The sequence below is a fragment of the Puma concolor genome, chromosome B1, assembly GCF_028749965.1.
Source record: "Puma concolor isolate L17-30 chromosome B1, mPumCon1.1.hap2, whole genome shotgun sequence".
NCBI classification, from domain to species: Eukaryota; Metazoa; Chordata; class Mammalia; order Carnivora; family Felidae; genus Puma; species Puma concolor.
In genome coordinates, this window is record NC_141670.1 from 196,241,553 (window position 1) to 196,257,922 (window position 16,370).

Here is a 16,370-nt window from a genome sequence, read left to right on the forward strand (position 1 = left end):
GAAATCATTGTTGCACTATATGCTAACTAATTTGGATGTAAATCTAAAAAATAAAAGTAAATAAAATAATAAATAAATAAATAAATAAATAAATAAATAAATATTTTTCTTAACGTGTAATTTGAGTCTAAATCATGAGAAAATACCAGACAAACTCAAGTTGAGAGACTTATTTAAAATAACTAGCTAGTATTCTTGAAACTTGTCAACATCAAGAAGGATAAAGACAGACTGAGGAACTTTCCCAGATGGGTGGAGACCAAGGAGATATGAAGCCTCAAAGCAACATAGGATCCTGGACCACAAAAAGACAATTGTGAAAATTTGAATCAGGTTTGTAGATTAAGGTATTTTTATCAATATTAATCTCCTGGTTTTAATAGTTTATGGCAGTAATTTGTTTATATTTGGGGAAGCTGGGTGAAGGGTGTATGGAAACTGAGTAACATTTCCGTAATTCTTTTGGAAATATAAAATTATTCTAAATAAAAACTATTTCCCTCCAAAAAAAAAAAAAAAAGACAGCTTTCCTTCATACTAATCCTCTCAATTTTACTCCTTCCCACTTTCAAAAAGAAACAAAAACAAAAACAAAAAAAAACACACCAGAATAATCAGAATAGGTGCTCCTGATTTGGAAATTCCAAAGAATTCAACTGGAAAAGGTACCTTCGTGCTCTAAATTTACTCTTACAATTTTCTGTAATCAAAGTCCTTAGAATTAAAAGGTGTTTGAATTAAAAATTTGTATGCAATGTAGCAATTCATCAAAATGCCCTAGAAATAGATTCTAATCACCATCATTACATAACGACAAACATTTCTAAACGCTTCAACTTTTGCAGCAAATACCACCAGAGACATTAAGTTGCACTCATGTATCAGATATAAGTACCAAACTATATGTGCATTTCAAGTCTGCAAGGCACCCATATACTTAAAATGTGTATGGAGACTTACTGTATGGCTTTGCTGCTTTATTGGAGGATGTTAATCTTACGGTACTTTTCCACCCAACGGTAGGCAGACGTCTTGCTCCAAGGGGCTTTAGATAGCTGCCACTAAATTATTTTAATTGCTGTCTTGAAGTTAACAAGTGTTATAATGAAATAATCTACCTGATGCTAAATAAAGGTTTTAGAATGTCCCCCCACCCCAAAGGAATTTTGTCAAATGTTTTTCTTGTATCTGTTAGGATTTCCTTTTTATTTATTTATTTATTTATTTTTAAATTTTTTTTTAACGTTTATTTATTTTTGAGACAGAGAGAGACAGAGCATGAACAGGGGAGGGGCAGAGAGAGAGGGAAACACAGAATCTGAAACAGGCTCCAGGCTCTGAGCTGTCAGCACAGAGCCTGACGCGGGGCTGGAACTCATGGACCGTGAGATCATGACCTGAGCCGAAGTCGGATGCTTAACTGACCGAGCCACCCAGGCGCCCCTAGGATTTCCTTTTTAAAACTTTTTATGTATGTATGTATGTATTTACTTATTAAAAAGGCTTTATAATGTCTCCCCTCCCCACCCAAAAAAATGGAATTTTGTCAAATGTTTTTTTCTGTATCTATTAGGATTTCCTTTTTAAAACTAGAATTTCCTTTTTAAAACAAAACTAAAAGGCAACCAACGGAATGGGAAAAGATATTTGCAAATGACATATCAGACAAAGGGCTAGTATCCAAAATCTATAAAGAGCTCACCAAACTCCACAACTGAAAAACAAATAATCCAGTGAAGAAACGGGCAGAAAACATGAATAGACGCTTGCCCAAAGAAGACATCCAGATGGCCAACAGGCACATGAAAAGATGCTCAACGTCGCTCCTCATCAGGGAAATACAAATCAAAACCACAGTGAGATATCACCTCATGCCAGTCAGATGGCTAAAATGAACAAATCAGGAGACTATAGATGCTGGAGAGGATGTGGAGAAACGGGAACCCTCTTGCACTGTTGGTGGGAATGCAAATTGGTGCAGCCACTCTGGAAAACAGTGTGGAGGTGCCTCAAAAAATTAAAAATAGATCTACCCTATGACCCAGCAATAGCACTGCTAGGAATTTACCCAAGGGATACAGGAGTGCTGATGCATAGGGGCACTTATACCCCAATGTTTATAGCAGCACTTTCAACAATAGCCAAATTATGGAAAGAGCCTAAATGTCCATCAGCTGATGAATGGATAAAGAAATTGTGGTTTATATACACAATGGAATACTACGTGGCAATGAGAAAGAATGAAATATGGCCCTTTGTAGCAACGTGGATGGAACTGGAGAGTGTTATGCTAAGTGAAATAAGTCATACAGAGAAAGACAGATACGTTTTCTGTCTTATGTGGATCCTGAGAAACTTAACAGAAGACCATGAGGGAGGGGAAGGAAAAGAAAAAAAGAGGTTAGAGAGGGAGTGAGCCAAACAATAAGAGACTCTTAAAAACTGAGAACAAACTGAGGGTTGATGGGGGATGGGAGGGACGGGAGGGTGGGTGAGGGGTATTGAGGAGGGCACTTGTTGGGATTAGCACTGGGTGTTGTATGGAAACCAATTTAGCAATAAATTTCATATTAAAAAAAATTTTTTTAGTTTTATTGAGATATAATTGGCATATCCAAATCTTTTTGTTAAAAAACTAAATCTTTTTTTTGAATGTTTGTTTATTTATGAGAGGGGGCAGGGAGGAGCAGAGAGAGAGGGAGACAGAAGATCTGAAGCAGACTCTGCTTTGTTAGCACAGAGCCCAACGCGGGGCTCGAACTCATGAACTGTGAGATCATGACCTGGGCAGAAGTCAAACACTTAAATCACTAAACCACCCAGGTGCCTCCAAATCTTTTCCTTCCTTCCTTCCTTCCTTCCTTCCTTCCTTCCTTCCTTCCTTCCTTCCTTCCTTCCTCTTTCTTTCTTTCTTTCTTTCTTTCTTTCTTTCTTTCTTTCTTTCTTTCTTTCTCCCTTTTCTTCCTTCCTTCCTTCCTTCCTTCCTTCCTTCCTTCCTTCCTTCCTTCCTTCCCTGCTTCCTTCCTTCCTTCTTCCCTCCCTCCCTTTTCTTTCTGTCCTTCCTTCCTTCCTTCCTTCCTTCCTTCCTTCCTTCCTTTCTTATGTCCAACATCATGCTCAAACTCACGACTGTGAGATCAAGAGTCACACATTCTACTGACTGAGCCAACCAGGTACCCTAAATTTCTTTCCCTTTTAATGCTGAAGACTTTTCCATCGTATGTCTACACCACAGTTTGTTCATCCATTCATCTGTTGATGGACACTTGGGTTGCCTTCACCTTTTGGCTATTGTGAACAATGCTTCTATCAGCATAAGTGTCCAAGTATCTGTTTGAGTGCCTGCTTCCTATTCTTTTGGGTCTAAACCCAGAAGTGGAACTGTGGGACCATAATAATTCCATGTTTAAATTTTTGAGGAATAACCAGGCTGTTTTCACAGCAGCTGCTCCATTTCACGTCACCATCAGCAATGCACAAGGGTCTAGTTTCTTAACATCCTTCTCCACACTTGTTCTTTTCATTTTTTAAAAATAATAGCCATTCTAATTTGTGTAAAATGGTATCTCGTTGTGGTTTAGATTTGCAGTTCTCTAATGATTAGTGACGTTAGACATATTTTCATGTACTTATTGCCCATCTGTAGATCTTCTTTGGAGAGATGTCTATTCAAGTCCTTTGTCCATTTTTTTTTTTAATGGTGTGTTTTCTTTCGCCTCACATATACCTCCCACGATGACAGAATCTGAGTTGTAGCTCGGGTGTGGAATGGGGCACAAAAAACTGATCACCTGTAAGGTTGTGGGAAGAGAGAGCAGGCGTCATATGCCTTGGAGAGGTGAACAATTTGCATATGAAATGAATACTAACACCGTGTGGATCTAGTAACAAGAACCTGCAAGCCACATGGTTGGGCTTTTCTCTTTTTCCACCAGAGAGAAATGGACAGATTTAATCAAGGTCCTTATTACCCAAACCGTGGGGTAAAATCAGCAGCTCCAGAAAGTAACGGCAATGTCGTATCCCCATTGCTTTCAATGAAGACATGGATGAGCTGCGTGGTGGTGACAAGTCTGTCCTCAGCCACTCCCTGGCGAAGATGTCATCACCATCACCAGTGTCACCATTGTGGTCAGTAACATCATCATCATCCCTCTCCTCATAACCGTCGTAATATTAAATACCGTTTTGTGGATTCCCTGCACAGGTGGCTCTTCTTCCTCTCCTTCCTCCTCCTCTTGGGTAGTTCCATCTCTATTTTTTGCTTTTGGTTTTTCCTCTGATTCCTCCGGTTCAGGATCAAAGTTGAAAGTGAAGAAGTTATAGGCTTCTTCGGCAGAAGGGAAGCCAGGTGGGACCTACGGAGAAACAGCGAGTAATAGAACTTCAGATTGCGTAAGCCGAGGTGAGTGCCGGACGGTTCACCTCGGCTTGATGCTAATGGTACCGGGCACATTGGAGGCATCCCAAACGTGTTACCTTTGTCGAAGGTCCAAGATGACCCATCACAAACTTTAACAAGTGCAGCAGGCAGTTGGTGGCTTCCTCTAATACTTTCACGAGTTACTTTTCTTTAATAAACTAGCGAACATTCTAATAAGCATATCAATATCTTATTTACAGCAGTAAAAGCTTTTGAAAAGATGATTAAGATGCCAAAAAAAAAAAAAAAAAGAAAAAAGTAGATTCACTATTTTATAGGCCACTGTTGAGATAGTTTTGTTTAATTAGGAGCAATTCAGGGGTTTGTTAACTTTTTTTTTTTTTTAATGTGCTTTTTCGGTTTTGATTCCTCCTGAGTTCCTACCCCCTTTTTTCCCCATAATGAAAGCTGGTACAACTGCAGAGCTGAACAAATAACCTTCCTGCTAACATTTCCTGCCCTGCCCTGTACTCCTCTTCATCCAGTCAGGCAGTATTCTAATCTCTCCTGCTAGATTCAAGCATTTATTTATTTATTTATTTATTTATTTATTTACTTACTTATTTATTTATTATTTTTTACAGTTTATTTGTTTTTGAGAGAGAGAGAGGGAGAATGCATGTGAGCAGGGGAGGGGCAGAGAGAGGGAGAGAGAGAGAGAGAGAGAGAAATCCCACGCCAGCTCTGCGGTGTCAGCACAGAGCCCGATTTGGGGCTTGAACTCACGAACTGTGAGATCATGGCCTGAGCCAAGATCAGGAGTCAGATGCTTCACTGACTGAGCCCCCCAAGCGCCCCTAGATTTTTAAGCATTTTAAAAGTAAGAATCAGTTCTCATGCTTTTCTCTTGCATACTCCACGGCAATAAGAGTCGGGCTATATATATGGGCATCTCTCATTGGATATATTTGAAAAATACAAACAGACCGACAAAACACATGATTTAAAGCAGGCATGATTTAAAAAGACAGGCTTTCTCACCGGGGGTTTAGTCTTGATTTTTCGTACAGAATCACGGAACTTTACTCTCGAGCGACTCTGGGAATCATCTTCTTGTTGAGTCTTTTGTGCCTCCTCCCCTGGCTATAGGAGTGGAAAATAGGATAGACAGAACACTTAAATCAAGAAACTAAACATGTTCTAAAATAAACATGAACTCTCAAAGGGGAAACCTCAGACCATTGGTGTAGACCACCATTCCCAAGGTATGAAATGCTTGCAAATATCAAATATATTTGAAGGTTAAGGTTGCTGAATATTTTCTTACTTCTGTCACTCTCAAGACTCAACAAAGATAGAGTTTTATACTCACTAGGCCCTAACATGACAAATGCTATTTCTTCTGCAGATCAATAGATAACGTAGTTCATAGAGGACCATTTCCAAACAGTCTATGAAGGAAAGCATCAATAATGTCTGAAAGTGACTGTATCTGACCAACAGCCTCCAGGACACGAGGCCTGTCCTTGCAAACCCCTGGAGGGGTCCTTCCCGCAGGAAACGAGTTCTGTCTCTGATAGCTCAATGTGCTAATTCTCATTATGGGGGCTCCCTTTGTCCTCTGATCAGGCCAATCCACCAGGGGCTGTCCTCACTTTGTCCTCATTTCTGCTTCTAATCCACTCCTCCTAGAACCTGAGGATTCCTTCTTTCCCACCCAGCACAATCCAAATGCCAACCCTTCCTTTGGAGCGACTCTAAGCCATTCTAGTAGCATATGTAGATATTCATAGTAAGAAGGGACACACTTATTCTACCTGCTGATTATTATCTGTGCTGGGACTTGTGTCACAGCATGGAATGACTTTAGTTAGGGCGAGTGGAATATAGTACACCCATACTGGGGCCCCTCCACCTATGCTTCTCAAGTCCTGCCTGTTTTTCCAGACCATGCAAAGCTACTTCCTTTCTCAGACTACTCTTTTCCAGAATCTTATTGTCTGAGGCACATCAGGTGCTGCTTTGTATAGCTTAGTAATCAAACCATGGACTCTGGAGTCTGACTGCCTAGCCCTGAATCCCAACTCCATCACTTAACAGCTTAGGCCACCTGCTTTGAGCATCAAATAAGGCCATGCACCTAAAATATGCCCCTAGTTACGGCTCAATAACGGTGGGTCTTAGTGTCACATTCTTAATTTTCTTCTTACGTGTCTTTTATCTTCCTAGCTTGTATGCACATCATGTGGCTATAAAAGTTTTATTTTAGTCTGCCAGAAATTAGAGCCTGATGCAAGGGTCTTTTGTGCCTGATTTTTGTGGCTTATTTTGAAAAGTGGTACCAAAGAACAGGAGTTGGGAACTGGGGAGAATGAAACAGGAGGAAAAGCCAATTCTGGCGAATGTTACTGAGCTGGCTAATGCGGTGGTGACCAGGGCTCTATCCCACTGGAGCCCCGCTGAGGACAGTGCTTCTCAGAATTGCCTGCCTAGGACATGGAAGAGTGGATCCTTGTCTCATGGCTTCTGTTCCCAGTGTGCAAGAGTTGCCCCAGGCTCCTGGCCCTTCCAGTTTTGTGAAAGTCTCAGAATGGCTGGGCGGATCTCCACAGGCCAGTGACGAGAGCTTGAGATCCTTGAGTGCAATAAAACAGGGTGCTATGAAATTTCACCCAGGTACAGCTAGATGTCCAGCATGACCAGAATAAAAACGAGGTGTCGGTCGGGGCACCTGGGTTGGGGCTCAGTTGGTTGAGCGTCTGACTTTGGCTCAGGCCATGATCTCGCTGTTCGTGGGTTCGAGCCCCGTGTTGGCCTCTGTGCTGACAGCGCAGAGCCTGGAGCCTGCTTTGGATTCTGTGTCTCCTTCTGTCTCTGCCTCTCCCCAAAATAAATAAACATTAAAAAAATAATTAAAAAGGGGCGCCTGGGTGGCTTGGTCAGTTAAGCGTCCGGCTTCGGCTCAGGTCATGATCTCACGGTCCGTGAGTTCGAGCCCCGCGTCGGGATCTGTGCTGACAGCTCAGAGCCTGGAGCCTGTTTCAGATTCTGTGTCTCCCTCTCTCTCTGCCTCTCTCTCTCTGTCTCAAAAATAAATAAACATTAAAAAAAAATTAAAAAAAAATAATAATAATTAAAAAAATAAAAAGCTTTAAAAAAACAACGAGATATCAGTTGGGTATAATTTACCATAGTATCAAGAGAATATATGCCATTCCCACTTGTGTAAAATTCTACGTTTTTCCTTTGTTTTCTCATTTTGCAGTATTAGGTTAGATTCAATAGTTATGTACCAACTCAACCATATAAAAGTTGAAGCTGCACTGGAGAGTAAATCCCACGGTGCAATGCAAAGTATGGAGTTGTTGGTCTTGGTAAATTCCAGAATTTGAAATGTTGTTTTGATGAGGAAAGAAGCAGATGAATGTTATTCAGTGTAAGGACAAATGATTTTAAAATATTAGGGTAGAATAAAGAGCCGATTCCAGGGCTTGGTCAGGGGGGATTTCCAAAGCTCTGTCAAGTCTGATCCTCTCCCGAAATGGGGCTAAGCCTTTCTCATGTGCTGTTGAAGATGCCTTTCTGCCCCTGTCTGCCTCAGAATCTGCCACCTTCTACAGCTCATGGGACAGATTGGTGGGTTTGAAAACATGGAAAATAAGCCAAGAGGTCAACCGCTGGGAGAGGGGGCAGATTGGTTCTGAACAGGCAAGCCTTAGCTTTCAGAGATCTGTGAGAAATGGTGTGAATAAAACATGAGACCTGACAGAAAGTCTAACACTGGTAGTTTAGAAAATAAAATCAGTAGGTTAAATTCCAGGTAGCCCAATATGTGCATACCGGTAGTTTAGTGTTTTATGCGTTTTGTTCCTTCCCATCTCTTCCTGTACTTTCCTGGCTCAGAGGATATTACATTCACACAATATAATTTCATCGGTGTGCTTCATTTGCCAGAGTGGTGGTTTTATCACAGTGTATATACACTTGGTATAAAAGTCTGTTATGTAACTTCTATCAAATCTAAAATGATATTTATATTGGTGTGGTAAAAAAATAAAAAATTATATTAGTACATTTAAGGTCATTAAATGTACTTAAAATGACTGAGTGGGTGGAATTAAATTTTAAAGAACTGTTACCTATAACACATTTGTATAATCTGAAAGTAATAAAGTACATTCAACTTCAAGGCAGCAAATAATGAGTGCCGATCACCACATAGTCCATGCATCCAGCTGGCATTTTTTGTCACCTTTGGATTTATTGTGTCCTCTACGAAGGCTCTATAGGCCTCTTGTAATTTGAACAAGATAATCTTAAGTCCCATTACTTTTACCATAGCACAAATACAAAATATAGTAGTTCAAGCCCTAATCTTCTCTTCTAAACTACCATTCAACATTTTTGATTCCCTAAAAGACATCCTAATCTGGATTGTCTTGTAGACACCTGAAATTTTTGTATATGCTTCATACTAGTCAAGATACTAAACGTGATACCTGATTTGCAAATAATTTCTCCCACTCTGTGTTGTCTTTTCTCTTTCTTGATGATGCCCTTTGAAGCACAAACGTTTTTAATTTTGGTGAAGCCCAGTGTGTCTATTTATTCTTTTGCTGCAGGTGCTTTTGGAGTCATGGGTAAGAAACCACTGCTTAAATTGAGATAACTCAAATTTTATATAACCTAACCTCATGGCTGGAGTTAAGTGCCCTTTCTGTGGGCTCCAAATGTTTTCCAGCACGGAATTTAACCACCTTGTCTCCACATTGTCCGTTAATGTCTGTGATCCCCACTGGGCTCTTCTAGGTTGGGGTATTGCCATCCATGGTAACGTTGTGTTGTCAGGGCCAATTGGACACCGGCCAGGAAGGCGTCTGTTGTAGATGCTGGCTGGGCAACACATAGACTACATCAAAGAATCAGGTCTTGGGACAGTGAACCAGGCCCACAAATGAAGGAATAATTCTAATTCTGGTCATCTCTAGCGGAGGCCAAATATTCAAATGTTCTGCTATTTTCACTTTAGTATTCACGTGTTTTTAGACATTTGTGTTTTGCTTTGTTCTCATACAAAATAAAAAGAGACGCTAAAGAGAATAAACAGAGGTTGGTGTTGGTGAATTCGGATTACCGACCAAAGTATTCCCAACCGTTTTCTCCTTTTCCCTCTTACTCTGCAGTCTCTAACGATAGCTAACTCTTACATAGAAAGGGCTCCCCATGTGCCAGACAGTGTTGAAAACAGCGTTTACATGTCTGAGTCCATTGAATCCTCAAAACAATACCAAGAATTAGGTTCTAGTAGTATCACCTTTTACAGAGGTGGGAAGTGGGGTCCAGAGGGTAGGTAAATTGCATGTCCAAGGTCACACAGCTGGTGAGTGAGGTTGCCAACATTTTAACGCTGCGCAGCTAAGGTCCAGCATCTGGGCTCTCTCCTTTGCTCAATAGGATATAAATGGACCACTTCTGGATATTCCTTCTGGGTTGAGGTACATACACATCAAGAAATATGCCTGAGAGATGTTCTGTTAAAAACCTGAGATCAGGTCTGAAAAAAAGGCCGCTGAATCAACTGTTAATGTAACCTGGCTGTTTTGAACCCTTATCCATGGTATTGAAGTCCAACATTGGAAGAGTCAGAAGAAAAAAAAAACAACCCAAAAAACTGTGGAGTCCGGCCTGTGTGTCGCAATTTCACAGGAAAAGGAGTTATTCATTCATGCCAGGTCAGCCGGTCCCGTCAGGGAGAGCTGCCATGCGTGGAGGTCTCTGAGCCATGAGCTGAACTCTGTACCCCCCCCCCCCCCCCCCCCCCCCCAGTTTCTGCCCACCTAGGCTTACTCTTCTCTTTGTAAAGTTATACAGTCTCTGCTGGCCGAATCAGACTTTCAAAAGGCACCATCGTGAGTAACCTGAATCTAAAGAAATGTAAAAATGAAACTGAATATTGAAGCGATTTCATTTTCTAGGCCAAAATTTACAAGCCTGATGCCTTTCCTTCTTCTTTGTAACTGGCTAAGGTAAACATGCGTGTTTATCTCATTCAATGTGCCTGAGAACTGATTTTTCTTTACCAAGACTTTTTTTTTTTTTTTTTTTTGTGGAGCACTAAAACCATCCAGTATTGTTATGGTTCCAGGGCTGTGCTAAAAGCAATTTTACATGCCATTTCCACCTCATTCACCCAAATTCACTTTGACAACTCGGGATCATCAAGGAGGAAAAAACAAAGGGAGTTTTTTTTTTTTTTTTAAAGCCAATGGACTGGAAGATGAGTTACAGCCAAGATCTGGGAGCCCCTGGATCAGCTAAGTGAAGACTAAGAGGGTTAACCCTGTCCCGCTCTTGGAAGTGACCTCTAGGCCCTCAAGGCCACGTTGTGTCTGAAGTTACAACATCTTTTTTTTTTTTAATGTTTATTTATTTTTGAGAGAGACAGAGACAGAGCGTGAGCAGGGGAGGGGCAGAGAGCGAGGGAGACACAGAATCCGAAGCAGGCTCCAAGCTCTGAGCTGTCAGCACAGAGCCTGACATGGGGCTTGAACCCATGGACCATGAGATCATGACCTGGGCCAAAGTCGGATGCTCAACCGACTGAGCCTCCCAGGCGCCCCTGAAGTTACAACATCTTATCTCTTCCCTTTCCTGCTCAATTTGTCCTTTCCTTGCCTATCATTTCCATTTCAGAAATATTCATTTCTTGAAATGTTTTAAAAAGATGACTTTTTTGAAAAAAAAATTAAAAGAGAAGGCAGTTGATGTTTGCCTTGTATGTTGCTTTTTAAATTGGCCATGTGGGCAGAGGGAGAGACTAAAGACAGAAGCAAACCATTCTAGATTGGTAGGTGGCAGTTTTAATCAGCAAGGGAAATTATGAGGCATCTCTGCAAGAGAAGGAGACCCCCACGCCTGCCTGCCAAATCTTAGAAGTCTGTACAGAGGTCCTAACTGGATTCAGTCAAGTATACCAGACAGATGGCCAACACCACATTTCTGTCTCAAGGCTGTACCCCGGGGACAGCTTCTGGGAGTGGGGAAGGCAGGTGGAACACACATTTCCACGACTGGGGAGGGAGTGAGAAGCCTCCAATTGCCTGGGTCCAGCTCGCGGGTCAACCAGTGGTCACGTCTTTTTAAAAATAATTTTTTTTTTAACGTTTATTTATTTTTGAGACAGAGAGAGACAGAGCATGAACGGGGGAGGGGCAGAGAGAGAGGGAGACACAGAATCCGAAGCAGGCTCCAGGCTCTGAGCCATCAGCCCAGAGCCCGACGCGGGGCTCGAACTCACGGACCGCGAGATCGTGACCTGAGCTGAAGTTGGATGCTTAACCGAATGAGCCACCCAGGCGCCCCAGCGGTCATGTCTTTTTGATGACCTCTTCCAACACCTCAAATCCATACAGTGGCTCTTAGGGGATATAGAATATAATGGATATAAGTCAAGGTCCTGCTCACAAAAAGCAATAAATACTCTATAAGCCAAGGGAGTATATTTTTACTTCTACAACTTGAAGCTTTATTTGGGATATCATATTCATGGCCCACGCACAAGTGAGAACTGCCATGATTTTGTGAAATGACTATCAATCAGGAAGTGTAGGTAAGCTCAGATATAAGAGACCAGACCCTGCTATCATTTAGCCCATCTGACCAGACGCTGGGATTCACACACCTACCCACATAACTAAAGTGCTTGTGTTAAGCTGATGGGATTTTAGGTAGTTTTTCTTTATTTTCCAATATTTCAGAATTATGGCTCTTACAATGAAGAAAATAATTGGAATCAAAGAAAAATAAATGCCTTCTCAGCAGAGTGGAGTAATAAACTATCATAAAGCCATTTCATCGGACACACGGAGTATTCCCACTGAGGAACCATGGGCCACGTCACATGTGCACAGCTGTAACTTTCCTTGTAGTCATGTGATCTTTGGCTTGTTTGGGATGAATGTGACAAAATTTTATTACATCTCATTACAGAAAAAGAGAAGCCATCCTCTAAGCAATCAGTGATCTTTCCACAGAAATTCCTTCATGCCTGTGCTGTCTCAATAGTGAAAAACAACCCAAATCGTCATCATCAACAACAAACAGTTGGACTAGATCTGCAAACACTTCACTGAGCCATTGGCTCTGCTCTTTCCTTCCTTCTTCCACCCTCTTACAGGCTTGTCTTTCATCTACTTCTTTTATTTTATTTTTTTATGTTTATTTATTTTTGAGAGAGAGAGAGAGACAGAATGCAAGCAGGGAAGGGGCAGAGACAAAAGAAGACTCCGAAGCAGGCTCCAGGCTCTGAGCTGTCAACACAGAGCCCGACACGAGGCTCAAACCCACGAACTGCAAGATCATGGGCTGAGCTGAAGTCAGAGGCCCAACCGACTGAGCCACCCAGGCGCCCCAATCCTTTATCTCCTTCTGACAAGACTTTCTATCTTGTACTGCTTTCTGTCCTCCTCATGGGCCAAAGGTCAAAACCCTCCTCATTCAGTCTTCTGTCAGGAAACAAAGGCCTCTCCAAACTTCAAAACTCACTACAGTAGAAATGTGTCCTAAACTTGTTTCTCCAGGCCCGGTCCTTTCCTCTGTATCTCTAGACAGAGGAGCACACATGGAGATGACCCTCAGCCCCTCAGATTCAAACAAAAATCACTCCTGTGCATTCAAACCACCTCCCCATCCTATGGCCGACTGCTTACCATGGCTTGTAGAAAACGATCAAAGCTCTTCAGTGTGGCATTCAAGGCCACCACCAATCCACCCTACTTTCCTCCTGCACGCCTATCTCTCTCTGCTTCCCAGAAAATCCCCGGATCCAGCAATGCTGACCCACAAGACAGCCTAGGAATGAGAAAGAACCGAAATCTGATCCCGACTTCTCCACACGTCTGCCCTGTTACCTGGGGATGGCAGGTGCTTCGAACCTCAGTGTGCTCATCGGTCACATGTGAATGAAGAGAACAGAACCTACCCCCCTAGGGGAGCTGGGATCATGATGTGGTAACATGAGAAAAAGACCTGGCAAAACACTTGGCATTGAGTAGGACTCTACAAACAGTAGCTACGATGACTACTAATCAGCACTGAATGCCTCCTCTGTGCATAGCTCTGTTCTAGAAACTTTTGCTGGCAATGTCATCCTCCGCCTCACTGTCTTTGATCACAAAGTAGAGAAGTCCCGTTTCTCACCTCCGCACCAAATTCGGTCTCCAGTTCTTTCTCACCAGGACTCTGTAAGCGCCTAGGCCGAGGGGTGGGGATTTCCTGCAGCAGCGTGCTTTCTGCTTTGGACTAAAAAGGCAGACAGAAAATTACTGCTGCATAGTGTCACTGATGCCATCTCGATGGCAGACAGTCACTAAAAACTACACGCTGCGCTTCTTTAAGAGGTAAGAGCGAATGAAATGGTTAAGAAAAAGGACATTAAATTCTTCTTAAGCATAATTTTCCACCTGTGCCAATGTTAAATACTACATTAATATTTAAAACATGAAAAACAAATTTAACGGCATTCAAACGCATGCAGTTTTGAGCAAACGCAGCATTCTAGACAAGACCTGGAGAACTGCAATCAGCACGGAACAAAATATTCATGTGGTTTTTCTCACCCTGGCAGCCTGCAATTTCTCCCTCATGCGTTCCCTCATGGAAAATTCTGCAAAGCCCGTTCTGGAAGCTGAAGGAATTGGAGGTAAGCCTAAAAAAATACAGAAAAATTACTTTAAACAACATTTTTTTTCCCTTTTTTTTCCAACAGGAAGATTAGATTAAAAAAATAACAGGAGAATGTAATTTTATTTTGCAAATTTAGAACTTCACATAAGCAAAGATGAGATAATGCTGACAGCCGTCCATTTGACGTAATAAGTACATGTCTTGGCTTCTTTGCGACTGAGACGGAAAACCTCGGTCCTGCCAGCAATGCCACATCGACTTAACTAAGAATAAAAGGAATGCCACTCAACTATTCCAGGCACGGGCACACCAATTCAGTTACCATTGGGAAGAGCCTTTCCAATCTGTGGAATGAGAAACAGGCTCGTAGGTGAATGGATGGCCAACGAGTTCGGGGTTCAGCTTTCCAACAGCGCTGATAACTTCAATCGGAGAAACCCTTCTAGAGACCCAAGCCATGGCCCTAGGCTAAATCATAGACACAGCATGTATTTCAAACATATTATTAGATATATGTAGGGGCACCTGGGTGATTCAGTCAGTTAAGTGTCTGACTTTGGCTCAGGTCGTGGTCTCGCGGTTCCTGGGTTCAAGCCCCGCGTCGGACTCTGTGCTGACAGACAGCTCAGAGCCTGGGGCCTGCTTCAGAGTCTGTGTCTCCCTCTCTCTCTGCTCCTCCCCACCTCTCACTCTGTCTCTCTGTCTCTCAAAAATAAATAAAAATTTAAAAATAACAATAATAAAAAAAGAGATGGCCCTTGATGTTCTTTTTTCACTCACTTAAAAGATCATCAAGCCACTATTTTCCATTTTGAAGATCACGTAAACGTGGCAGATCACATGCACTGTTACATGTACTGAGGGTCCCGAGACTTTTCCTGTATGGCATTGGCCACACTGTGAACTCACACATTTGTGTGATTATTTGGTTAATACCCGTTTCCTCCTCAGGTTCCATGGTCCCCAGCCACGCAGGGCAGGCACATGGCAAGTGTCACAGAGTGTGTGTGGTTCCCTGATGGGACAAAGGCGGGCTTCCTGACTGGTTCTTGCCAGTCCTGTTGTCTGCCTGGCCACCCACCTTGCTTCTGCTCCAGAGAGAAGTCCTTTAATAGTCAATAATAAGTGTTTTTAAACATGAAAATGGGGGCGCCTGGGTGGCTCAGTCGGTTGAGCGTCTGACTTCGGCTCAGGTCATGATCTCGCAGTCTGTGAGTTTGAGCCTCATGTCAGGCTCTGTGCTGACAGCTCAGAGCCTGGAGCCTGCTTTGGATTCTGTGTCTCCCTCTCTCTCTCTGCCCCTCCCCCGCTCATGCTCGCTCTCTCTCTCTCTCTCTCTCTCTCTGTCAAAAATAAACGTTAAAAAAATTTAAAGAAAAACATGAAAATGCACCTTATTCATTTACTTCCCCTCCTTAAAAAAAAATCCAGTTTTTCAAGTTTACTTAAAATAGCTACCACCTAATTCACGAGAATAATTTTATGAATTAGTGTTTAAAAGAGAGACAATATATTTTATTAAACATTATCTCATCTGAATAAAAAAAATGAAATGGCTTCTCTAGGATTACCTTTTTTAAATATTTTTTTAAGCTTATTTCTTTATTTTGAGAGAGAGAGAGAGAATCCCAAGCAGATTCCACCCATTGTCAGCGTGGAGCCTGATGTGCGGCTCGAACTCACAAACCTCTAGATCATGACCTGAGCCAAAAATCAAGAGCCAGAGGCTTAACTGACTGAGCCACTCGGGCACCCCTCTAGGATTACTTTTAAAAACTGAAAGATTTTAAAATGGTAAAAAGCAGTTCTTGCTGGATATTTTAGAGTTCGCGATAGTGAAAGACATTTCAAGGGTATAGAGATTCTCGAGTCTGATCTGCACAACTAGCTGGGGGGGTGTCTTTTTCCCAGCTAGAATGTGCCCCACTTGAGGGCAAGGATGGAGTTGAGGACCTTTGTACCCGCACCGTGCAGCACTAAATCAGTGAGGAAAAACATATAAAGGAAGCACGGGGGCATGCGGGAGATTATACAAACAAAATGAACGTAATCCTCATTTGGATGAAACCTGATGTGATAACCGTTTTTTCCAGATAACACGAAGAATGTGATATTCATGGAAAACCATGTGGACTCATCCACCCCCTTTGACTTAAGAACTGGTAGAGATTTGGTGCTTTCATTTTTATCATGGTAGAATGAAGCAGTGTTTCTTTAAGCAGCTAGAACTGCAATAACCCTCGTAAGACATTTTTTCCCCCTAATTTATTGTCAGTTACTCCACTACATTACTGATCTGCTACGTAGTCCCAAGTGTCTATTT

General features: G+C 42.1%; 1 protein-coding gene across 7 annotated transcripts in view; it reads right to left on the reverse strand.

The window, feature by feature from the left end:
* The window catches only part of CC2D2A (coiled-coil and C2 domain containing 2A), a 145,239-nt gene that overhangs the window by 100,731 nt on the left and 28,138 nt on the right, over positions 1-16,370 (reverse strand). For 6 of the 7 annotated variants that reach the window (XM_086705416.1, XM_086705413.1, XM_086705414.1 and 3 more), the window contains 4 exons: positions 13,981-14,069; positions 13,562-13,663; positions 5,405-5,506; positions 4,185-4,358 (listed from right to left, as the gene is read on the reverse strand). In XM_086705416.1, coding sequence (XP_086561542.1) covers positions 4,185-4,358; positions 5,405-5,506; positions 13,562-13,663; positions 13,981-14,069 — 467 coding nt within the window. Of the gene's footprint in view, positions 1-4,184; positions 4,359-5,404; positions 5,507-13,071; positions 13,188-13,561; positions 13,664-13,980; positions 14,070-16,370 lie in introns of those variants that run through there. The other variant, XM_086705415.1, reaches the window with a different exon arrangement.